General features: G+C 49.7%; 3 protein-coding genes and 1 long non-coding RNA gene across 8 annotated transcripts in view; 2 read left to right on the forward strand and 2 right to left on the reverse strand.

The window, feature by feature from the left end:
* Positions 1-4,597, forward strand: part of LOC308179919 (5-hydroxytryptamine receptor 3A-like) — a 10,037-nt gene extending 5,440 nt beyond the window's left edge. For 2 of the 5 annotated variants that reach the window (XM_080560760.1, XM_080560763.1), the window contains exons 2-9: positions 489-649; positions 1,167-1,211; positions 1,309-1,418; positions 2,024-2,190; positions 2,906-3,066; positions 3,213-3,423; positions 3,661-3,780; positions 3,937-4,597. In XM_080560760.1, the coding sequence (XP_080416886.1) occupies positions 489-649; positions 1,167-1,211; positions 1,309-1,418; positions 2,024-2,190; positions 2,906-3,066; positions 3,213-3,423; positions 3,661-3,780; positions 3,937-4,151 (1,190 nt within the window). In that variant the 3' untranslated portion in view covers positions 4,152-4,597. The remainder of the gene's footprint in view (positions 1-488; positions 650-1,166; positions 1,212-1,308; positions 1,419-2,023; positions 2,191-2,905; positions 3,067-3,212; positions 3,424-3,660; positions 3,781-3,936) is intronic. The other 3 variants (XM_080560761.1, XM_080560764.1, XM_080560762.1) reach the window with 2 other exon arrangements.
* A 579-nt stretch (positions 4,598-5,176) lies between these two features.
* ATP5PD (ATP synthase peripheral stalk subunit d) lies at positions 5,177-8,294 on the reverse strand. The gene is made up of 6 exons (XM_080560776.1): positions 8,155-8,294; positions 7,586-7,714; positions 6,815-6,911; positions 5,915-5,986; positions 5,516-5,578; positions 5,177-5,379 (listed from the first exon to the last, which is right to left on the reverse strand). The coding sequence occupies exons 2-6, from the start codon at positions 7,705-7,707 to the stop codon at positions 5,248-5,250; spliced, it is 486 nt and encodes a 161-aa protein (XP_080416902.1). The 5' UTR covers positions 7,708-7,714; positions 8,155-8,294; the 3' UTR covers positions 5,177-5,247.
* A 97-nt stretch (positions 8,295-8,391) lies between these two features.
* KCTD2 (potassium channel tetramerization domain containing 2) lies at positions 8,392-16,994 on the forward strand (the record flags this gene model as incomplete). The annotated part of the gene is made up of 6 exons (XM_080560775.1): positions 8,392-8,679; positions 9,979-10,087; positions 10,745-10,836; positions 11,528-11,623; positions 12,824-12,949; positions 13,567-16,994. 6 exons carry the CDS (start codon positions 8,392-8,394, stop codon positions 13,594-13,596), a joined length of 741 nt encoding a protein of 246 aa, XP_080416901.1. The 3' UTR covers positions 13,597-16,994.
* On the reverse strand, positions 10,843-21,916 carry LOC308179935. Its single transcript, XR_013940682.1, has 4 exons — positions 21,215-21,916; positions 13,087-13,190; positions 12,801-12,975; positions 10,843-11,042 (listed from the first exon to the last, which is right to left on the reverse strand). It is a non-coding gene; the product is annotated as an uncharacterized lncRNA (long non-coding RNA).
* Between the last annotated feature and the right edge of the window lie 1,838 nt (positions 21,917-23,754).

Below are 23,754 nucleotides of genomic sequence, written 5' to 3' on the forward strand. Positions count from 1 at the left end.
TTGTTGGATTTTTTGTTTAATGACCTTCTGATTCCCTCACCACAACTAAAGACCACTCCCAAGAGCCAGCTGAGTGCATAAATCCATTAGCAAAGTCTTCCTTCCAATGCAAATATAGAGTCCGGCTTCTGTTTACAAAATACCCATCCCTCATTAATAAATACCAAATCAACTTCCACATCACAAGTGACGTGTCTTGGGCCATCCGTAAGGGACACGGTACCATTTGCCTCCTTATTTGGAAGCAGGAGAAGATGCAGCGAGCTTTTATAGCTATCCTCACCCTTTCTCTTGGGACAGGTAAGTTAATGAGGACTAGAAAAGCTTTGAGGAACTCTGTTCTGGTCTGTTTGAGAAGGGGTTTGCCTGGGTTATTGATGCTTTCCATACCCACAGCTCCATACCCTTTCTCCTTTGGTACATCTCTCGTTCACAGGTTGAGACCTTTCCTGATCCTTTTCTGATTCAAGTGGATTTTTTTTTCCCAGCAGGGGCTGCTCCCAGGTACATCTGCACGTACTACGATGTCATCGAGCACCTGAACATCACCTCCCACAGCAAGCTGCACGCGCACATACTGCCAAAGACGAACTGGAAGGAGCCTCTGGAAGTGAACATGGATTTTATGCTGATAGCTATTCTCTCTGTGGTAAGGACGTGAAGCTCCTCTCAAGTCTTTATAGCCCAGAAATGTGCAATTGCTCGGTCGAAGCCTGAGTTTTCTGTGAGGCAGGGCTGGGCCAGCAAGGCCACAGGTACGAGAATCAACCCCTTCCACTTCTTCAGCTTCCTGCTGTTTGACAGCATTTGGGGAAGATCTGGAGTATTTTCTCCCACCTTCTTCTAGGAAAAACTTGGAAAGCAGGCCCAGGCAAACAGCCTGCTTTAGACCAGGCTCTAGGAAGAACTGCATGGAGTGCCTTAACTAAGCAATTCGGACAGGATTGCAGAGCACCGGTCTGTTAATGTCAACATCTGTATTTTTCAAACCGTGGGATCTGATGCTTCCACTCTTCTCTTCAGCCGTAGGACCAAGACCCTCGACCTCTCCTCCTGGGCTGAGTTTCCACAATCCTGCTGCAGGAGCAACAGTGGAGAGCTCCTGGGCTCTGCACAGGATGTAGCTAAGAAAAATCAGCTAAATCTCTCCCATTCTGTTTCTCTAGGCTGAAAAGCTGCAGACAGTCACTTTTTATTTCGTGTTGAGATTGGTAGGTTCCTTCAGACCATTTCCCTCCTGTGACACCCAGCACAATGGCTGGGGCTGAGCCTAGCACTCATCTCTCTCCTGCACCTTCTGCCCCCCAGGAGTGGAAGAACGCCTTTGTGACTTGGGACCCGCAGGATTTCTGCAACATCTCCAGAATTGTTCTGCCAATGGACTCCTATTGGTCGCCCCCCATCTTCATTTTAGAACAGTAGGTCCTCCTTTCCTTTTTATTCACTGGCTCAAGAAAAATACTGTGGATGCAAACTGTTGGTAATGTTGTAGGAAATGGGATAAACTCGTTTGATTAAAAGCTGCTCCTGTAAGCTAAGTGTAACCAAGAACCTCGTGACTTGTAATACTGGGAAGAGTTTATACAAAGCACTTTGTGGCTCAGTAATGTCGTAGCATCTCCAGAAATACCCCATCTAGGCTGTAGTTAAACCTGAAGAAACATCAGGGACAAGTGATGTAGCAGAATGAAATTACCCTTAGCAATTTTTAGAAGATACCAGGTAGATCACTTTGGATCTAATAGAGGGTTGGGCACAGCCACTGGCTCTTTAGCTGCAGGGGGAAAGGATGGGGAGGCAGCATAGCAGAGAGCCAGCCAGTGAGCCCTTTCCCCAGGTAAGAGTGGGAAGCACAAGCCCCAGGTTTCCTCTCCTTGCTGCTCTCCTGCACACTGCTACATTCCATGGCTGTGTGACAGCGCAGAGCCACCCCAAATGGATGCTTACAGCCCAGGCTTTTGTAGGATTTAGGAGCACTGCAGCATCCCGGAGCTCCATCACTCCCCGTCTTTGTTTCCTCCAGGGTGAACGAACAGAAGTCGGACTTGGAGTACATGGTTGTCACGCACAATGGCGCCTTCAACACAAGCCAACCCTTCCAGGTTACCTTAATGTGCAGCCTGATGATCCTCAAGTTCCCCTTCGACACCCAGACGTGCAACATAAGTATAGCTTCATTTCTCTACCCAGGTACAGTGGCAAGCTAAGTTTTACCACAACGGGGCTAAATTTGCAGAAGGAATAGATGAGGTGGGCCCTGGCTGATCCTGGGTTCCCTTAGCAGCACCGCACGCTGCTAGGGGAGTGCTATCTGGTTACAGGGGTTGAGGTCATATAACATCAGGGAAAATGAGCTAAGAGTCATCTTATTTGGGCATTTTTTCCCAGCAACATCTCTGGGAGCATTTGGGATGTTCCCTGGCAAGTCTTCCCCTTCGGACTGGTCTTTACAAACCAAGTGACCAGCGGGCATCTTGCAACAAGGCTACTTGCTCACAAATGTTTTTGCAGAACCAGCCTCTAAACATAACTGAAAGCCATGAAAATTAAAGGAAATTAAGGCTGATTTCAGGGCTCCAAACAGCAGAGTTCATCCCAAGAGGAAAGGTTGAAAAATAAGCAGAGGTGCCATGAAATCCCCCAAGGTGCCATCTGCAAAGGACAACTGTCCTGACCCACCAGATTTCCCCTGTTCCACGTTCGCAGAGGTGCAGCCAAGACTCCACACTGCAGTCCTTTTACATTTCTCCCTCATGGACTAAGAAACCTCAGCAGTGCAAGAACCGTTGCCTTTCCCCGTCTGCATGCACCCTTAGTTTGGAGGGAAAGTGAGAGGAAATAACTAATCTTTTATAGAAAACTAAATTCCACAGCTTTTCCCCTTCTCTCCCCCTTGCCCAAGCAGTAACAGACCTTGTCATGAAAATCAAACGGACACCAGCTGAGATGATGAAAAACAGCCAGAGTTACTTAGTAACTGATGGAGAATGGAAGTTCACCAACCTGAGCATCAGTGAATACAGAGAAGGGTTGGATGAAGAAGAATATCCAGTGATCGTCTACAAGGTACCGCAGTACATTCGTATTATATTGCACCAATATAAGAAATTAAATAAAAAATGAAACCAGATAGTTTTTCACAGTAGGGAACGAGCAGTCACTCAACACAGTATATTATCTCTTACCTACATTTCTTTCACCTTCTTCAACAGATTTCCATGGAGAGACGACCTACTCTGTATATTCTGAACCTGATCCTGCCAACGTGCGCACTGTACCTGCTCGATATGGCTGTGTTGTTTGGACCCAGCTCTCTCGAGGAGAAAATCAGCTTCCAGATTTCCATCATCCTGGGCAGCTCCATGTTAGCCGTGATTCTCAACAACATGCTTCCTACTTCCTCCAACGAACCACCCATAATAGGTATCCACCTCTACTGAATAAAGACTAAGGGATTTTTACACAGGTACCAATGCTAAGAAAGGCTACTGGGCATTTATGGACCCATAAATGATACCAGTAACAGCTAAATTTTACCATGTTGCTGGAGACAGCAATTTCCCCCTTCCTCACAATGCAAGTGAACACAGGCAGGATAACAGATTCAAGAAAATGGCGCCAATTAATAAATGTTCTCTTTGTTTTCCTATTGTTCTGCAGTGATATTCTTCTTAGGCACCTTCCTGTTAATGATCATGGCTGTGTTAGACACCTTCTTCCTGCTGCATCAGCAGCACAAATCCCTACGCTTAGGCAAGGCTCTCGGAAGCATCCAGCAAGGTAAAAAAATAAAAAAAATAAATTCTGAGCCAAGTAGTCCAGGTTACCTGAACTTCAGGTTCGAGTGAGGGGGGGTTTCCTCAGGGCAACCAGTGCCCGAGGTTGGTCTTGGCAGTCATTCACCAACTGCCCTACTCTGACATCTGTTCTTTGCAGGTGTTCACACCAAGCTGGCAACGACAGACGCCAGCAACCAGGCCATGAAACACCTTGCCAAGAAGACCCAGGAAAAAGGGCAGCAAGCCAAGCCCCTCTGGAAACCACAGGAACAGGACCCAGTTCTACCAGTTCTGGAGAAGGTGCTTCTCTACAGTCACTTATTCTTGTCATTCTTTTTTTTTGCTGTTATCTCTATAAAATGGAGCAGCTAGGGACCAACTCATTCAGTCTCAATGTTACGCTCATTCAGTCTCAATTTTATTGTTTCTAATCTCTCTGCTGTCTTGTTTTTTTCTCCTGCTTGGTTCATAGGACTGCAAATGTTTCACTTGCCTAAATTAAAAAACAAACCAGGGCATAAGATCTGCATGGTACCCGCTTTGTATTCTAGTTCAGTAAAACTACGTATGTTCTTGCAGTGCTCTGTGGACTAGCAAAGTACCTGTATAAAACAGTAGTGGAATCAGGGGATAGTACCTTCCTTCCATCTGACAGTAATTCTTACCACAACCACAATTTCTTACCACAATGCCCCTTACAATAGGAAAAGGAAATTAATGTCCTTTTTTGTCATGGAGATGTTTCCATTCTGAGGAAAGGTGGTTAAGAGCTCCACCTTAGGTAATTAAATACATCAATGCAAGTACAAAGTCTTTGTTGTATTGTTTTTGTGATTATTGAGGTCTGCATCATTCAGAAATCCAAGACAGAGAATAGTAGGATAACCAGGATTAACGGGATGATAACGGGAAGTTTTTCAATATCAAACTTCTGAACCTATTCTCATTTACAAACCTTCAACTCCTACTGCAATTAACTGCACCTAAACCACCACAACTAGAAAACAGCCCCAGACCACTGCCCATAAAACTGAGGGATACCTCCCACTGCATCATAGGTCACTGCTAAATACAACTCCTTTTGTGGTGCTGGAGTGTAAGTCCGTCTCCTGAGCAAGAACTCCTCCGCAAAGGCTACAAAAAGGAAGAAGCTCGATACTGAACTGCATTCCCAGCACTACGTTGTGGTTACAACGGGGAATGGATGGCTTGCTTGTGTTACAGATGCTGCACTAGGAATCGGTTTTATCATCAGGTTCTGGGATCTTGGTACTTGCTACAAAAATCAAGTTCACAGGTAAATGAGAAAATCCAGGAAAACCAGCCTGTTTGCACAGCCACCTACAGTTCCGCATTTCTCAAAACCGTACAACCTCATATCTACGATCTAAGCCACAGACGGGAGGGAAAATACTTTATTTAGATCATAGAATCTGACAGTCGTTAGACAAACTGCTTCCAGACCAGCTTACAGATCAGCAATCGGTTTGTGAGGCCAGAATGGATGCTTCTCCTTATCCAGTTTGGTTTCAGGGAAGGCTTCAGCCATGTCTTCAATTGTCATTTGTTCAAAGGGAATCATGCTTTTGAGTTTCTGAAGCTTGAAGTAGGAGCAGAGACAAAAGTGTTACAAGTCACTTGTCAGCAAGAAAGAGCAAAGCAGACAGACAGGAAAGAACAAGGTGTAAGCCAGGCAGGATTAAATAGGATATTCACTAAGCAACGTCCAGACTTACGTGCTGCTCATACTGGGCAATCCGAGCTTTGGAAGCTTGCACATACTCAGCGGTGTTCTTTGCCTGGAGGACAGCAAAGGACGTGGTGAACATGGTTACGATGAAGGACAACAACCTGAAGCGAGCCTGCAAGCCCACACACTACGTTTGCAGTAAAATTAACTATCCTGACACTAGATAAATCAACAAAATCTTGATCAAACCCCAAACAGCCAAACCCTACCCAGCGCAGAGATGATCTTGCTGAGCCAAGAGCCTGCAAAGACCAGAGCCGTGCTCCGTCTCAGGCTGCCCTGCCTACACAGACGACCGCGCAGAACACACCTTCCTTCTCACCCCTTCCCATCTGCACAGAGGTCAGAGACAAGCCCGGCATTTGGGCACAGCGTAAATACTTACAGATTCCTGTTCTTGGGCATCAATTTTAGCACTTTGTGTATCCACGGGTTCAGGAATCTTCAGTGCACTGAACTGTAAATTGAAGGCAAAAACTTTGAATGGTTTGTTTGCTTGAAATAATCCTTCACACCAAGGTCATTTTCCCTAGCAGCAGGGGGCCATTCTCTCCTTTCTCCCTCAGACATGCTTGCAACTGTTTAAGTTAACAAGCTTTCCAAAACTGATCCCTGCAGCTTGAACGTGTACTTCACAGGCAGCACTGCTCACCGGGATGCTTCGAGCAACCTTTTCTGAACTGCATAGCATCACCAGGACACACAACGCTACACACGTTCACCACAGCACTACGGAGCGCAAAGCACAGCATCACAAGGAAACAAGGAAGTCTAACACCATCTTAAGACTTGTCCCATCACAGACAGATTTTCCCCAAGCCAAAGTTTCCAGATCCAGCTGAGGTCTGTGGGCCCTTGCAGTCTCGCAGCAGCCAGTTTCCCTACCGCCAGTGGCAGCGCGTGACCTTCAGCAGAAACCTCCCTCATTCCTATGGGGTATGGCAACCCCTGCAGGCAGCAGCCAGCTCTGCGCTTTCCCTGGTCTGCAGACCTGCGCTTCTCACCAGCCGTTTGCTCCAGGAGAGGCACTACCTGAGCCCACTCCCGCAGACACAATGATGTATTGAGTTTTCCTTCACCGGCTTTCTCACTGTACGGTGCCCCAGGTTTCACCCTGAGAGATGGCACTGAAGTGACCTGCTCAAGGTGAGCGACACCAGCTGCAGGACACGAAGCAAGGAAACTTACCGAAACTCCAAACACCTTAATTCTGGTATTTCCCACTCCAAGACGTTCCCCATTTAAGCCTCCAAAGATCAATGCATAGGCTGACAGAGGTACTGACCTTCTTCTGGAACTCGTCCACCATGCCGGCTTTAGCAATGGCAGCCTTGTAGTGAGCCCAGTCGATGGCGGGGGGCTTCTCCGGCAGGCTGGCCAGCCTAAGGGGACAGGGGACAGCAGTCACCACCAGGGCCAGCAGTAACCTCGCACCGTCATTTGCTCTCTGCCACAATTACTTTCCAGAGCGTTAACAGAGCCTGCTAAGCTTAATTGCAAATATCTCCGAGTTTCTCATTAGCAACTAACAAAGAGCCAACCCTGCAACTTCCCCCACCCTTGAAACAGACTTCTCTGCATGGACAAGGCAAATTCAGCCTGCAGCCCTGCTGCACGCAGCACCCGGATGCAGCCCTTGAAGAAGAGCCGGGCAGTTTTCACAGCACTAACTCAGAGGCAGGCAGTGACAGCACCTGTAACAGCCCACGCACATCAAGCAGCAGATGCCAAAGCACCTGACAGAACTCATCCATTTGTGCAACATCTAAAAGAGCAACAAAGCTTTAAAAATATTTTTCCAACGCACCAAAGCAAACTGCTTGCACAGAACTGCTTTTTGACGCTGCAATTCTTATTTCACTGAGGAGGATTGAGCAAAGATGATTTGAAAACTAAAATTAAACCAACAGCTGTCTTGAAGACGGCCCGTTTTAACGTCTTTTGGAGCATTTTGTAAGACAGTAACTACGGACATCAGCTCAAGCTGGGCCTGCAGAAGCCGCACAGCCCACCGAGGTCCAGAGCTGTCAGCGGCAGGCGCGGGGCCGGCACTCACCGGGCCGACAGCGCATCGCTGCGGGTCTTCAGGGCGTTGAACATGGCCCGCTGGTTGGTGGGCACCCTCTCGGCGAAGGCGGCCCAGTCGATGGCCTTGAGAGCAGCTCTGCGGCCCGCCATGCTGCGGCTGGAGCAGGGAGACAGGGAGCGCGGCGGGGGGGGAGGTCAGAGAGGGGGGAGCGTTGGGGGGGGGGGGCCGGGATCGTGGGGGACAGGGGAAAGGGCCCGGGACTGAGGGAGGGAGGGGGCTGGGGAGCGCCCGGGACCGCTGGGGGGCAGAGGTTGGAGGGGGGGGAGGCACGGGACAGGGCTTGGGACCGGCGGGGGGACGACAGGGGGGGCACGGGACCGGCGGGGGGGCACCGGACAAGGCCCGGGACCGGGGGGGGGGGGGGAGGCTGGGGAGGTCCTGGGACCGTGGGGGGCGCTCGGGAGGGCCCGGGGGCGGCGGGGGGGGGACACAGGACAGGGCCCAGGACCGGGGGGCACCGGACGAGGCCTAGGGCGGGGGGTGGCGCTGGGGGGGGCCCCGCCGCCATCCCTGGAGCCCCCCCCGGCCCCGCTCACCTTGAGCAGCGCCCGCCGTCCCCTGGCGCCGCCGAGTGACGCGCCGGAAGCCCCGCCCCCTCCCACCGGAAGGGGCGTGGCTTCGCTACACACACACCGGAAGCTCCTCGCCGCCGCCCCTCGGCGCTGCGCCCCCCCCGCTCCGGTTCCGCTTCCGCCCGCGGTGCCCCGGAAGCGGTTCCGCGTCCCGGAAGCGGCGGGCGCGATGGCAGCGAGGCGGCGCTGAGCGGGCCCGGCATGGCGGAGCTGGCGGCGGCGGAGGGGCCGCCCAGGGGCCGCACCCCCAGCCCGGGCCCGGCGCCGGGTGCCGGGGGGGTGCCGGGGCCGCCCAGCCCCCGCTCGGCCGCTCCGGGGGCTTCGGGCACGGCGCTGGGCACGGCCCCGGCCCCGGCCGCCTCCAAGTGGGTGCGGCTGAACGTGGGCGGCACGTACTTCGTGAGCACCCGGCAGACGCTGTGCAGGGAGCCCAAGTCCTTCCTGTGCCGCCTCTGCTGCCAGGACGGGCCCGAGCTGGGCTCCGACAAGGTGAGGCCGCGCCGGGGAGCCCCCGGTCCCTGTTCTGCCCCCCCCCGGTCCGGTCCCGTCCCGCCGAGGCCCCCCCGTGTTGCTACAGGGCCCGAGCCCCGGCACAGCGGAGAGGGGACGCTCCTAGGAACGGGGCTTGCAGCGGGCTTTGCTTACGGCTGCTTTCTGGTGTGAGCTGCTCTTACAAGAGGTCGCAGCGCAGCTGCTTGGCTTGTTTTGAAGCCACCGCCGGTTATCGTAAGGGTTTTGTGGGTGGTCGTTCTTGTAATTGCAGGGTATCGTAAGGGTTTTGCAGTTCTGTTCGTGGCCCTTCTTGTGGTTGCAGGGGTTTGTGGGATCCACCGCACAGGGCTCTAAGTATTTTCTGGATAGGTCACACCGAGAATTGCTCAGGTCGCCTGCTGCTTAAGAGTTTACCTGGAAGTTAAAACCTCCTTGTAACAAAACCTCCTTGTGACCACAATAAGCCACCAGCCTCAGCAAATAGAGGCAGTGATCACAGAATCCATCACAGTATCATTAGGGTTGAAAAATCCCCCCAGGACCATCTGCTCCAACCCTCCCCCTGCCACCTATGTCACCCCCTAAACCCTGTCCCCAGGCACCACATCCAGAAGACCTCACGGTTTTTTTTTACCACTTTAAAGCAGCCTGCTTGGCAGGTCAGACATTGCCTTAAGGAAATGGTGTGGAAGACTCCTGCATAGGCTCTGTCAGCCCTTCCAGGCTGGTTCGGGAAATGCTTTGGTCATGAACTGTTGGTGAGCTGATGACATTAGTTGTTGTATGCCAGCCTGCCAGACACTGCTCGGAGACAGGGCTGGGGCACTGCAATTTGCATTTTTAGTAGTAGGAAGAAAAACACACACCTACTTTGAAGTTTAACTTTTATATGCTGTTTACCAGAACTGGAAATCCAATTATTTTTTCTCAGAGTCTCCTAGATAAACTAGTCTGGAAAACAAGATTAGACAGAGCACGAATGCCAGCTTTGTTTTTTTTATTATTGCAGTGAGAAAAAACTTAAGCGCTGCTTTTCTCTTTGGTTATATAAACTCTGTTCATAGAAGTACTTAATGTGAGGCATCTGCCAGCACCATCAAGCTGCAACATTTGTAGCTGAGTTCAGATACTGAAAAAAAACATTGGATAAAGCGTGGAGTCACTAATTCAACCTTTACAGGCAAAGGAATCCGTTTCTTAAAGAAAAACTGTTCTATTTATCATTTTCAAATGAAATTATCTTTTTTTCTAGTACCATTTAACTATGCCTGCTTCATTCCTGTGCACGCTCAACAGGATGAGACAGGTGCATATCTCATCGATAGAGATCCCACCTATTTTGGTCCAATACTGAACTACCTCCGCCACGGGAAGCTTATCATAAACAAGGAGCTCGCAGAAGAAGGTAAGAGAAAAATCCGGGGTAGAACCACAAGCGCTGTTCGATAGAAGCATGACAGCTGCCATCAGAAACGTGCCCGAGCACATCAGGGCACCGATAGGGCAACGTGTAGTAGCAGGAGCAAGCCACAGTTCCCAGCGGTGCTGTTAGTATTTAGCTTCCCAGAAGGATGCTTGTTAAAAGGGATTAAATCATCAGATTCTGCATCATTCTGGAAGCAGAGGCCTCTAGTTTATAGTACAGCCCATCACTGCTCTGCTTAGCTCAAAGGCTTCTTTTAGCAAACCATGTGATAGAACATCTCCCTCCACAGACAGCAGTAACAGCAGTTCTGCACAAGCAAGCAGCTTTGGTGAGATTCCCTTAGGGAGGGAACACCACAGAGATCGTGCCATGAGGTTTCTGATAAGCCCACAGAAAGGGGGATAATCTTTAAGTACCCTGTAAGCCACAAAAGGAGGTGGCAGCTAGTTGGTCACCTCCTTCCAGCCTGGGAACCGTGAGATCCGTGGCAGTCTTATTCAGCACCCGAGGATTTTATTACATGTGGGTGAGATTTGGAGACAGCAGCAGGTGTTGCATCCTTGTAGCTGAATCATCTTCATTCTGCCCTGTATAAAGTAACAGAACTTCTGTCTCTGCTTTTCGTTCCCTTCTTAGGGGTCCTGGAAGAAGCAGAGTTTTACAATATTGCATCTCTCGTGCGACTGGTGAAGGAGCGGATACGGGATAATGAGAACAGAACCTCTCAAGTAATGCACATGAAAATTTACGTTCTGAAGTCAGTCATTTTCTGTAGCCTAGTAGGATGTGTGGCTGTAGGCACATCCAGTAACAGTTTTTTAGCTTAGTTGTCTTTAACAGCAGGAATCCGTGTTTTTCGTTAGATCCAAGGCACAGCTAGGAAAAAGTACCCATTATGGTTTCACAAGAACAGGCCACAGTCATCTTGTTAACGCTGCAGGGAAAGGCGATGAACAGTTAAAGGAAAAGGGCTGGGAGGGAAGATGGGGAGTTACAAACCAAAACACAGCTTCAGGAGGTAAAGAATAGTTCAGTTCTTCTCCAAACCGTTTTCTGCCCTGTATAGCTGTCTTTTTGTGGCAATTTTTCCCATTACTGATACTAACATACTCAGGAGATTCAATTTCAGAAGGGAAACATTCTCAAAAAGCAGTAAATGGCTTTGAAAACCAAAAAAAGTGTTGCTTTCACTTGCATTTAGGCACCTGGAAGGCTTTTAAGAGAAGCGTACGAACTGTTTGTATGCATTTTAGAATTGGTTGGATAGTCACAAAGATGAAACCTCCATCCACGTGGCTCAGACTTCCTCAAATAACACAGACAGAGCAGACCTCAGTAGTTTAGGCTAATTAGTTTCCTTGCTTGATACCAGTGCAACAATTATTTAACTCCTGCTTGTTTTTATTCCCCATGCTTTAGGGACCTGTGAAGCACGTGTACAGAGTCCTGCAGTGCCAAGAGGAAGAGCTCACACAGATGGTGTCCACTATGTCTGATGGGTGGAAATTTGAACAGGTACCCATGAGCAGTCTGACTTGAGCAGCTGTCTGGTTTCGCAGGATAACTGAAATGTGCTATTTTAAAAGGAAATACATTATTCTATCCACCCATGATTCAGTAGTTTGGGAAATCTATCAAAAGATACCATGCATTTGTTGAGCAAATAGTGGTGTGTGGTGTGGAAGTATCCAAACAGCTTAAAGGTCAAGGCAGCAGGGACCAGGGGAACAAAAAAAAAGTTTCTTGTGGCTCTCTTTTGCCCTTAACACAAACAAAAACCTGTTAATGTTACTGCAGGTCAGTAATGACAGCCCCCCAGTCTTGCTACAGTGAAACTGTATCAGTAGGCATCTGTGTAGGAAGGTTGCTGACTGCACATGCCTCAAATGTGAAGCTCCCTCTTAAAATCCATTACAACATGGAAGTTAGGGTGCACGCTACACATTAAAGTTTCCTGGATATACACAGCTGATAAGAACCACATTGCTTTCCTCAGATTTTTTTAGGTTTACTATCTGGAAAGCAGAACAGAGTTGTAAAAGATAAATTAGCCCTGCACTCTAGGATGTCCTGTTAATGTAATAATGATAAATATGAGACAGATGGGATTTCTTGGACTGAGTCCAGACCTCTCATAACAGTAATATAACATAATCCTATTTATGCAGATATCAAATTCCATCCTGATGGCTTGTATGCAAAGAGTGGTGCCAGTTTGCTACGTGTCCCGTAGTTAATCCAACATTTACCTGTGGTAAAGAATTGCCTTTCCAGGCAATTCCTTTCCTTTGATTATACATCAAAGTCAGAAGGCCAGATTTGAGACAAGTTCAACACAGACACAGTCTGGATCGAGAAGCCTGGACCAAGAGTCTGCGCTGCCTTGCCCTTATATGAATTAGACATTATATATTGCAAAGCCTGACATATTTTTTCTTTCTGCCCTCAATGATTGGGAAATGTGTTCAGCATTACAGACATTTCTTCGTGAGGCTCCAGGTGCCACTAGAGGGCTCCGGAGCTTTTCTGAGTCTGCCTTACAAAGGCACAGAGAAGCCTGTGATACAGGAGGGTGCTGGAAGGGGTTTGGCTTGCTGACACTTCAGGTCAGAACAGGTCTCCCTGGACAGCTGTAGCTCACAAAGCAACTGCGGGAATAAAGCAGAAGTCAAGACTTGTTTATAGTCCTTACCTTGGCTGTCTCCTGTTGCACAGCTAATCAGCATTGGATCTTCCTATAACTACGGAAACGAAGACCAGGCAGAATTCCTCTGTGTTGTGTCTAGGGAACTCAACAATTCTACCAACGGCATTGTCAAAGAGCCCAGTGAGAAGGCGAAGGTAAGGCGTCTGCTCAGACCTGTTGACTGAATATGAGGGGGAAGTTCTGGTAGAATATGAGTGGGCACTGCAATGTGACAGAGCACTGGAACAGAGAGGTTGTGGAGTCTCCTTCTCTGGAGATACTCAAAACCTGCCTGGATGCCATCCTGCACAACGTGCTCTAGGTGATTCTGCTCAGGAGAGGGGTTGGACTAGATGATCTTCAGAGGTCCCTTCCAACCTCAGCCATTTTGTAATTCTGTAAGAAGAAAAAAAGAGAGGAATGACTTGAAAAAGGAGGACATCATAGCAAGGACCTTTGAGACTAGTCACATTTTGTGGTTGAAGCATGCTGTAGGGAAGAGACAGACTTTTTTCTCCCTCAGTCCATTCTTTTTCCCTAGGACAGCAACAAAAGATTATATTATTAACTCCTGGAAGGCAGCTAAGTGGGATTTCTAGAGAAGGGACTCAATTTTAACCAGCCTGACAGTCACTGTGGTAGCATAAAAGCCAGCAAGGTGCTCTGATTCCTTCTCTTGTTAGTCCATCTTGCCTTTGCAAAAGCCAAAGACTTTGAACATGAGCTTATGCATCTGAAGTTGTCTGAGTTAAGGCTCTTTTTTTTTTTCCAGATTCTTCAAGAGCGAGGATCCCGGATGTAATTCAAGTGTCTACTCCTCTAAAAATCCCAGATGTCAAAAGGGCAATCTAGCTGGGCAGAGCATCTCTCCGCAGTGCGACCGTGCCCCTGTACAGTAACCAAGCTACCACAAAGCAAAGCCGAGCCTGTCCTGCCAATGGCGAGTAATTCTGGTCAGAACCAAAGGCTTCCCTCCTACTCTGGAAACCAAGAAAAGAAGAGACTCTTCCAGTTGGATAGTCCTTTCTACAAGTATCTGTTTTATTTTCTTGGCCAGCACTGCATTGAATTTTTCCAACAATGGCTGGGCTGGATTCCCAGATGGAACCTTTGCAAAGGTTGCTCAGGTCCCCAGGCCCTTGTAGTCAGTCCCACCTTGCACAGGCTGCCATGTGTGGGAAGATCTGTTTGAGCTGTGCCATTTCTTGCACCCAGGTCTACCACCACCAGAAAAGTGCAAGGACTTTGCAACGCTCCCCCTCCTGATCAGCCACCCCCAACAGATCAGAACAGGGTTTTAAAAGGAGGAACAAAGCAACCACTTGTAAAAAGAAAAAACTTTTTTCATTCTTGCTTTGTATTTGTTCCTTGTTCAATTCCTAAGAGCTGAGTTTAGATACTAAGGGGAGGGGAGTTGTGCGTACATCCAACATGGGTCATGCTGTTAATGCTATTACGTACGGGCTCCTGGCATCTTCCAAAGCCCATTGCTTCTCGTGCATAAACAAAAAGAGACCTGTGTTCACCCAGAATGGTGGTAGAATAATAGTTCTGTCCTGTACACTTCTCTGTTGAAGAAGAGCAGCAACATCTTTTCCCCTTTGCTACCTTGCCATGACCATCTCTTAGCCTGGTGCAAAGTCACAAGGCTAGGGACTTGTTGCTGCCAAGTTCAGCTTTGCCTTGTCTCCAGCAGCATGAGCTCCACTGCCTTCCTTCTCACCAGAGTACTTAGGGCAGAATTTCTTTTGTACTGTAGCAAGCAGGTAGGTTTTTCACCCACGAGATTCTTTGCGGAGGAGATCCCCTATTTACATGCAATGATTTATCTGCAGCCCCCTCATGTACCCACCTTCAAGAGACCACCTCAAATTACGGAGGGGCATCACAGAGCTGGGGAGGGGTGGTGGTGGTGAAAAGTTGCCAAACTGTTGTAATGTTTCTTGTCCAAAGTGATGTATCGACTTCTGTGACTTTTTTTTTTGGAATGCCTTGGATGGATGTGCAAAATGTTTGTTTGTGCCTCTTGAATCTAATCTTAGCCAAACTGCAGTCACTGCTTCCCCTCTGTTAACCTGTGCCATCCCTAACCAAGGGCATGTCCCTTCTTGTCTGGTAAATGGAATTTCTTAGGAATTCACTGCTGCATGTTTTTCTCCTTTCATCCTGGCTTTGTTCTTTGTAGCCTAAGTGTCCTGGTATTTGGGTCTTTTGAGTCAAGTCCCAAACTGACAGTAAATGCAAAGCTTCAGAGATGCCGGAATTCACAGACATTGCTCAGAGCAGGTGATTCTTGGTAAGGTATCAAAATTCCTCACCTGGACTGAGGAGCTGGGCTTCTTTCTGGAGGAATTCAGCTACCTATGGTCTCCTTAAAGTGTTAAGATAGAAACAGGCACGTTTCCCACCTTATCACTTAACGCTGGCAGGGCTACCCTTAAGGGCAGCAAAACATTACTAAAGGTAGCAAAACATTACTAAAGGTCTGACAGCCAGTTCAGCAGAAAAGGCACGCAGCAAAGGCACTGAGCAACACTGCTGCACTTGGCCTCTTTTCAGTCCTGTATGTACACTGACCTGTCCTTTCCCATCCTTCTTTGCCAATATACCTCCCCCTCTGGAGGTTCTGCCTCGTTCTCAAGAATGACTGGTCAATTATCTGTGCTAGTTTAATCCTGGTAACAACAGACCACGCCAAATGTCTTTGAATTCACATCGTGTCAGTTACAGGCTGTTGAAACGCAGCTGGCTTGCCATCATGCTGAAGAACCCAGCTCTCCTTCTCTCCATCTTCCCTGTTTATAATGTATTGAGATGGTATTGGTGTGATTAGACCATACGCCTTGGCTGGGCCTAAATAACACTGTGATGTGTATAGATATCTCTCCTCTGTCAGTATCTCGTAGCCTCAGTCATTGTCCATCTGTGCTCACAGCTGAGAAAACAAGTGCATGTATGCAAGTTAACAGCCTAAAAAGCCCTCTAACTCTCACATTCATCTGTCTTCTCTCCCTTCCTTGGAGGAGGGAGTTTCCAGGAACTGGTCAAGAAATAGCAAGCTAAAGGCAACAGGAACTGCTTGAGCTGCATTTGTCACATCATTGCCAGCTGAGCACCTTGCTGTTCAAACTGTGGAGCTCATAGCAACACTAGCGATCATGTGAAGGGAGACATTCTGTCCAGTACAGCTCGAGTAGATTAAAAAAAACAATACCTCGTTGCTTCTTTTGTATCTCCAAAAGCACCATACATGTGGAAGCCCACCAGAAGACTGCCTGATGCAAGAGCGATACCATCACTCTCCCCGCCGAGCCACAGAGAGCCTAAAAACTACCACTACCAGTTGAGTGGAACAGCTGTTTAACTGATACACATGAAAGACTATCAACATTGCATCTTGGTTCTCCAGGGGAAGATTGAAGTCCCCTTGGCTTCAATTGTGTAGTCTTTAAGTGCAACAAAAAGAGCTAACAGTAGAAAAATGATCTGGTTGTTACTGGACACTCAACTACTTGTGCGATATTTAGGACCAGGCATGAAATCCATCCCAGAAGGTCCGTTCCCAGTGGAGGATTTCTCCTTTGCTGACTATGCTAAGTCACCTTCGCCCTGAGACCAAGGGCTGGTCTCAGCATTATGCACAAGTTGCATCCCTTCTGTGCTCAAGACAGGGCTTCTCCTTCTGTTGCCTTTCACTCAGTCACAACTATATCAAAACCATCACTGAATTAAGAATAAATTTGTCCCATTCACTCAAAAAAAAAAAAGCATGTTGTGAGTAGCGTGAGTGAGCAAGGGTAGAGCTACTGGATATCCAAGAGTGCTTGCATCTCTTGGGAAGGTTCACTTGAAAGCATTAATCCTAGGAACGGAGAGCATGACCTTTTGTTTTTTTAAACTTTCCCAGTGGCCTAAATTGTTCCATTATGGCAAGACTGGAAATAACCTCTTAAAGTGTCTTTGTTTCTGCACATTTTTAAAAATAGATTTTCTCAGGGGTGACTGAGTGGGCTGAGGCAAAGGGGGCATGGTTCCTTGCAGGGCGACGGGATGGAGCAGCTCCCCAGTCCTGCAGCTGGGCCGTGGGCTCCTCCCCTCAGGTTTGCCTGCAAACCCGGAGGTTTTGTACAGTTTGTCACATGTCAGTGCCCTTTGCTACTGTTTCTCTTTGTTTATTAAATGTGTTTGAATAACACTTGAGATGCTGTGATTATTTTTTTTTTCAAATAAAGATTCTGAAATGGGTTTGAAAAGTTTGAAGAAACAGTCTACAGCCTGCCGCTTTCTTTGCATCCATTTGCAACTTTCCACAGCAATACTACGTTACAGGGGAAGAAACACAAATTAGGAACCCGCATCTGTCTCCAATTCATTTATAACACTGGTTTGCCAAGAGGAAAATCTAATTAGGTTTTGGAATCCTTCTTGGTTACTTTCAGAGAACAAAGGCAAAAATCAAAGCACTTTTCTGATTTTCTCTTACACAAAAGAAGCTAAACTACATGCCTTTTTACCACTTGCACTGACACCCACAAACAAGCAGGATGTTAATACAAGCATTAAGCATGAGCTACTAAGAAAGGACAAGGATTTTTATGTCTTTTCATTTGCTAAACCCGTACTTGAGTGGTCCAGCACGCATGGCAGAAAGGTCTGATGGTCTGACAGCTTTGCCCCTTCCTGTCTTACAAAAGGCCCTCACTGAACATCTGCAGAAGCTTGCAAACAGCTCTCAGCTTTCCCACTCAAGGCCAAAGACACAGCATTCTTGCCATCACCAAGACAAAAGCAGAACAAACACGAGAGGGGAAAAAAAAAATTACAGTTTCTTAAGAGCTTCCCCTTGTGTTCTGAGCCTGCAACTGTTTCCTGGGAGAGAGAGTGCCCCAGGCATGTAGAATTTGCTCTGAAGCCCTGGAGGGCATTTTGAACACTTGATCCATCTCCACCCTCAACGCAGCCTTCCCGCGTGTGTCTTCAGCAAGACAGGGGATTAGCTGGGATTTAGATTCTTTCCTGTTTACAGAGCACTGCAACTCAAAAACGCGTGAAGCAGAGGTACCAGCAGATGGGTGAGCAGCAGGGAGGTGAGGAGACAAAACCTTCAAGCTTTGGTGATGCTGAAACGTGGATAATGGTGACCATTCCGCCACAACACAGGGGTGGGAAAGAAGGAACAAAGATGTAAGTGAAGAATGGGTGAAGATGAAGTTACTTTGGACCACAAGTAGCTGTTGCCTGCTGCAGCTGCTCTGAACGCTGCCCCGTGGGCACGCTCCCTGCTTCCAGTTCTTCCCCACTGTGGCAAAAGCCCCAAAGCAAGGAGCAGGGAAGGGCTGGCACATCCCCAACCTGGGGTTTAACACTGGAGCTACATGAGATGAGACACTCTCCCCCATGACACCACAAAAGGGAGCTTATGGGCATGCAGGAGAGAGCAGAAAGCACAGCTGAGCCACCTCACCACTTCACACGAGTTGATTTAGGACACTACCCTCACATCTCCTCAATAAATCCCCATACCTCCATGCCAAACCTGACTGCAGGGCTGGACTGCCAGCGAGCTTGCACCAAGTAGAGCCACGCTCGGGTGCGGGAGGCCCTGGCTGTCCTTTAAGGCCATGTAGGTGGGGAAAGGCTTGGAACAGAACCCTTAACCAGCTCCAGGTCCGCCAGCTGGTCCCTCACAACACCTTGTGCAATGCTACAGCACCGCGCCGGAGACACAAGAGTCACTCGGCAGTTTCTGTGGAAACCACCGTCAGGAGCAGCCAGGCCTCTGTGCCATCACTCGCTTTCCCAGCTAAAGCTGTGCAACACACAGAGCTCCTTCTAAAAATCTTTTTTTTCCCCCCCTTCTTGCTACAGAGAACAGAGGCGATACCCAGCGTTACCGAGCAGGAGGTCGTGCTGGACGGGCAGCAGCACAGCATTACCCCCCCCCAATAAAGCCAACCTCACACACCACCTCCTAACGAGCAGGCCCTGCTGTTTCCAGGGGCTCAGCTCTTCCTGCTCCCAACCCCAGGCGGCTCCAAGCAGCAGAAGGGGAAGAGGGAACCACTTCACAGCAGACCTGTGACAGAGGCACTTTCAAATCCCCCTTGAACGGCATTTTTCTGCACTTGACACGCACTCCCACACCCCTCCTCTGGAACAGGAGGGTCCCACCAGACAGAAACCCCCTGGCCACCACACTGCATGGGGGGCCTGCTGGCTCCCCAGGGCCGGGCTCACCTCGCTGCACCACACGAAGCTCTGTTAGTCACCCAGCTGGCAGCTCCGCTTGCCTGTGCCAGTTTTGCCCAGAGCACAATTCAGTTGTTTTTCTGCCCTGCCTGCTCACATCTGTGGACAAAGAGGAAACCCAAACTGACACTGAAGATATGGAAGGGTTTTTAGCAGCCAAGGCATCAATCAGCATCCAGCTTCTTGGCCTGCAGCTCCAGCAAAAAGGAGTGGAAAACCACAGCTGCATTTCTCCTCTCCGCACACATCTGGGAGGCTGAAACCTGGCAGCACAGAGGCCCGGCCACAGCCATGAGCGCATCTTGCACAGCGCCCACACTCTGCCTCAGGCCCTCGACAAAGATCAGTCTGCTGCTCACCCACCCACCTTCACCCTGAAGTCATCGGGCCAGATCTATTCGCAGACAGAAAACCTGTAGATATTTGTAACCCAGCTTACTAACTTGTTTGGGAAACTAGGACCTTAACCCTGTCTGTCCACCTAAATCTGGTTTTGAGATGGTCACTGAAGGTTTAACCCAACTTATGTCTGGGCAAACAACCCCACATACCTGGTCCTGTCCAGGGCTGGAGAAATACGTTGGCTTCTCCAAGCCACAGCAAAAGAAGCTGCAATCCCCCAGCAATTGCCTTCAGGTGTGGTAACATAGGTGAGTAAAAACATTAATATTTGCCCCTCTGGCAATATTCCCTATTGGAGGTCCCCATCCCTCCTAGGAGTTCCCCAAATTTCACCATATTCAAGTTCATCATCAGTCCAAAACGCAATGATTCCTTGCATTTCATGGGCTTCAAGCAGCTCCTCAGGGAGCTAAGGGTTCAGCTGGCAGTGGCTGGCCTCCGTGTCACACAGAAAACCCTCGGGACAAGTGAGCACTTCTCACCTGTGATTTAGCTCAGGGCAATCAGGGCAGCAGGTCCTTCAGCAAGGCCAGGACAACATGCACCAGTGGTCTCAATGAATTCAAATGGCAGTGGCTAAAACTGAGGAAAGCCAGAGCTAATCTGGGGAAGGAACAGTCCTGGGTTCCACCCTCCAGTGGTACTTTGATGCATTAACTTTCTTGCAGCTGCCTGTCAATATATCCCATTCTCCCACCCCAAGCACTAAGCCATGACATCCCCTGCAGACAAGATTCTACGTTATTTAAAGATTCACAGCTACTAACAAAGGACCCAGCCTGTATTCCCTGCATCTCACCTGCAGACAGAGCAGGCAGCTGAGCTGGTACACTGCATCTCTGTGTAACCTAACGTGAAGGTAAATAGGGCTGGTGGTGGGAGTGCAAGGTACCCACAGTAAGCAGGCAACCCAAAATGAAAGCAATGCTTGCCTGCCATCCTCCCCAAAAAGGGCTATTTCCCTGCCAACATCCACCCCATAGCAGCCAGCAGCAGGATTTACACCTAGCTCAAGCAGCCAGCCAGAGGGAAACAGTCCTCTTGGTCCCTCCTTAAGTGGCTTATTCCCCATTGATAAAAAACCAAGGGGGACAACAATTAAGAGCTTGGTAGATAAGATCTGCTGCAGGGAAAATCCCCCTAACCACTGCTCAGTGCTCTGAACATCGACCCGGAGCAGAGACAGGCTGTCCGGGGCTGGGATCTCAGCCCATTGCCCCACCATGTCCCACAACCCCATCCCATGGTCCCACAACCCCATCCACCAGCCACAGTTTTCATGTGGATAACAATTTAAGGAACTCCATTTCATTAAAAGGTCCCTGTCTCTGCGCAGCTGAGGCACAAACCCACAGAGCAGCACAGGGCACCATGTCACGAGCCAGAGCCACCTCCTGCACAGATTTCCCCAAACACATCTTTCTCAGACTCATCTCTGGAGCCATCCCCATTGCCTCAGGTAGAGCTGGGTGCTGACCTCCCCCCCATACGGGGCACCCCAGGAGCACCCAGGGAGGAAGGCAACAGCCAGGAGGGCTGCTTGCACTGTTTGCCAGCCTGCATGCAAATCCTTACAATCAGCCACCAGGGCAAGGAGCTGGGACAAGCCACATCTTGCTGGATTCCTCCAAGTCAATGGAAGCTGTCAGTACACGCACTTGGTATCAGCTGTCTCCTCAATCCCCATTTCCTGCCTCCAAGCCAAGCAGTATTATCCTCAGTGCTGGCTACAAGTCATGAAATCTGGTCCCAAAAATCAGATTTCTTACCTGGTGTCACACCTACATCCTTTGTGATTCGTGAACACAATGCAGAGATTAAGCCAGGAGAGCGAAGAACAGCACAGGGACATCTGTCTAAAGGCTAAGCCAGGCAAGGAGCCAGGCTTAAATGCAACTTGGAGTCAAACTGGGTGGAGAAGGTGTGGGAGGAGGATCCAGGTGAGTCTGGTCAGACTAATTAAGACCAATTAGTGCAGTCAGGGCCCTGATACCCTTTGCAAGGGGATGACAAGGGAGCAATACTATGGGAACTGCTTAGGAAAGTGGTGCTAAACCAGCGCTCCCCACGACTCTGGCACTGTCCCATTTTCTCAGCCCTAGCAGAGCTGGTCCGAAGGGGATTTGCCAGCGTTGTTCAGCCCCTGTCCCTGCCCCAGGTCTCAGGAGTCTGTTTTCAGGTGCTCGGAGAGCTTGGTTTCCCCTGGGTCTGTCTGGGCTCGAGGAAGGGATCGGAGCAGGGGTTTAATTTGGGTGCTCCCGCAGCCTGCTGGAGCAGGATGGAGACATCAGGACTGAAGCTGGGGTAGGAGCAGCTCCTACCAGTGCCCAGCTCCCTGCCCCGAGCCACTCTGCAGCCCAACAGCCAAAATGTCACCGAGTTTCCACTGCTTTAAACAAAAGAAAGAAGATACGCACTTCCTCTGTGAGATTCTATCTGTCAGTCTGCTAATCTTGGTGCCTGGAACAAATTCAGCTAGCCTCAGAAGCAATTTGGGAGCTCTGAGGCATTTTGCACTTCGGTTTCCAAGCACACGGCCTGCCCCAAAACTGCTGCTGAGACTCCTGGGTTTGGGACGGGCTCGCAGAGCCGTGACACCAGCACACGGACGTGCACAGGGCTTGAACTCAGCCACCTCCACGGCCCCTTGAGGGCTGTGAGTGACGGCTGACAAGTGACATCCCGCAGAGAACAGCACTGGGCCAGGCTGCACCACTGGGGCCAGTGCCTAAAGCAGAGCTAAAGCTGGGGGCTCTGCTCGTAGCTGTCCGAGTGACCTTGGGAAAGTCACCTGGGACACAGCACAGCCTACCCGGGAGAGGACTGCAAAGCAAGCCCAGATCTAAGGATGAAAAGGTACTTAAAAAGTCACTTATAAAGGTGTTTACCAAGTGCTTTGCCTTCCTACCCCCAACAGACGCTGAGTGACCCTTAAAAATTTTACCGCCCCCCTCAGTTTACAGTAAACGCCTCACCTCTGTGCATGCAGCCTGTTTTACATTCATAAAATCCACACCTGGCTCACACCGGGGCTGAGGTGAGGCAGCAGGAGGATGCTGCAAGCCGCGCAGCAGGGTGCAGAGACCTAATGTACCGTGAACAAGAAACTTTCCTCCAGTTCCCCTCCTTGCCCCTGAGCCGCAGGCATCCCCTGGGCTTTGAGCCTCCCCCAGCAGCCAGAGTCCTGATTTCCCCACGGCACCCTGCTGCTGTGTCTCCATCCTGAGCGGTTTTAGGCAAAAAGGGTGCTGCTCTGCTCCCCACGGAGGTACCACCAGCCACCAGCTCTTGCCGAGCCTGATGTAGAGATATCATCGTCATCTGCAGACTAAGTATAAACCTCTTCCTAGGAGGTGAATGCCTCGTGCCCTGGGTTTCTCAGCATAAATTGCTGCCAGCAGCCCTGTTGTGCGGCCTCATCCCAGCAACTGCTGGTCCCCCACCACGGCTGAGGGAAACTGAGGCGTGGAAGGTGGGGGACAAGCACTGTGCGAGCACTCCTGGTGCAATGCCACAACCAACAGCTGCTGGGACTGCTGTGTCACAGCTTGGGAAACCCAAGCTTGAACCCCGGTGTCTTGGGGGTCACTGGAAGAAGAAACAAAATTCAGACCTGAATAAGAGAACAACTGGCAGAGAGCGACCGGAGACTGAAACCAGCCATGTGCTTTGCTCCCCCTTGTCCTGCTCGGGCCACCCACCTGTCCCCACGATGGGGCTGATGCCATAAGCCCCACAGCAGGACGCAGAGACCTAACGTGCCATGAGCAGGAAACTTTCCTCCTGTTCCCCTTCACACACTGGGACAGGAAGCACCTTTGCACCAGTTTGCCTGCTCCCTACCCCGTGCGCTGTTTGCAGTAGGCACCCAGGTGTGTCTTTTGCTGCAAACTTCAATCCAAATCCCGACACGATTAGCACGAGACGAGCACGTGCTTGTGAGGATCTGACTGCATTTTTGTTGGCCCTGATCTTCAACGTGATCGCTGCTCGACACCGGGAGCCGGCTGAGAAGGCGGCACCAAAGTGAGCAGCAGCACAATGCGTTTGCCCTGCCTGTCCCGTCCAGCTACCCTGGGAAGGGTTAAAAGGCGGTTTTGCGGAGCTGCTGCTGCTGTTCATGGGCACAGCCGGGCCGAGCTAGGCTGGAACAAACCCGTTCCTTCACTTGTGTGCAGGCAGAAGGCGGTGAGGAGGCCACGTGGCCCTTGGCAGCGCATCTCCGGGGCTCTTGCAGCAAAAAGCCCAGGAGATCCTGCAGGTCGGGCTGCTGAGGGGAGAAGGTGTCCCATAGCTGGATGAAAGCCAC

This window comes from Anser brachyrhynchus, assembly GCF_964034855.1.
Source record: "Anser brachyrhynchus genome assembly, chromosome: 18".
Classification (NCBI taxonomy): Eukaryota; Metazoa; Chordata; class Aves; order Anseriformes; family Anatidae; genus Anser; species Anser brachyrhynchus.

Coding starts and splice junctions, on each gene's coding strand:
- ATP5PD (XM_080560776.1), bottom strand. CDS start 7,707: ATGGCGGGCCGCAGAGCTGCTCTCAAGGCCATCGACTGGGCCGCCTTC. Junction 6,912..7,585: donor AGCGATGCGCTGTCGGCCCG/GTGAGTGCCGGC, acceptor CTGTCCCCTTAG/GCTGGCCAGCCTGCCGGAGA. Junction 5,579..5,914: donor ATGCCCAAGAACAGGAATCT/GTAAGTATTTAC, acceptor GCTGTCCTCCAG/GCAAAGAACACCGCTGAGTA.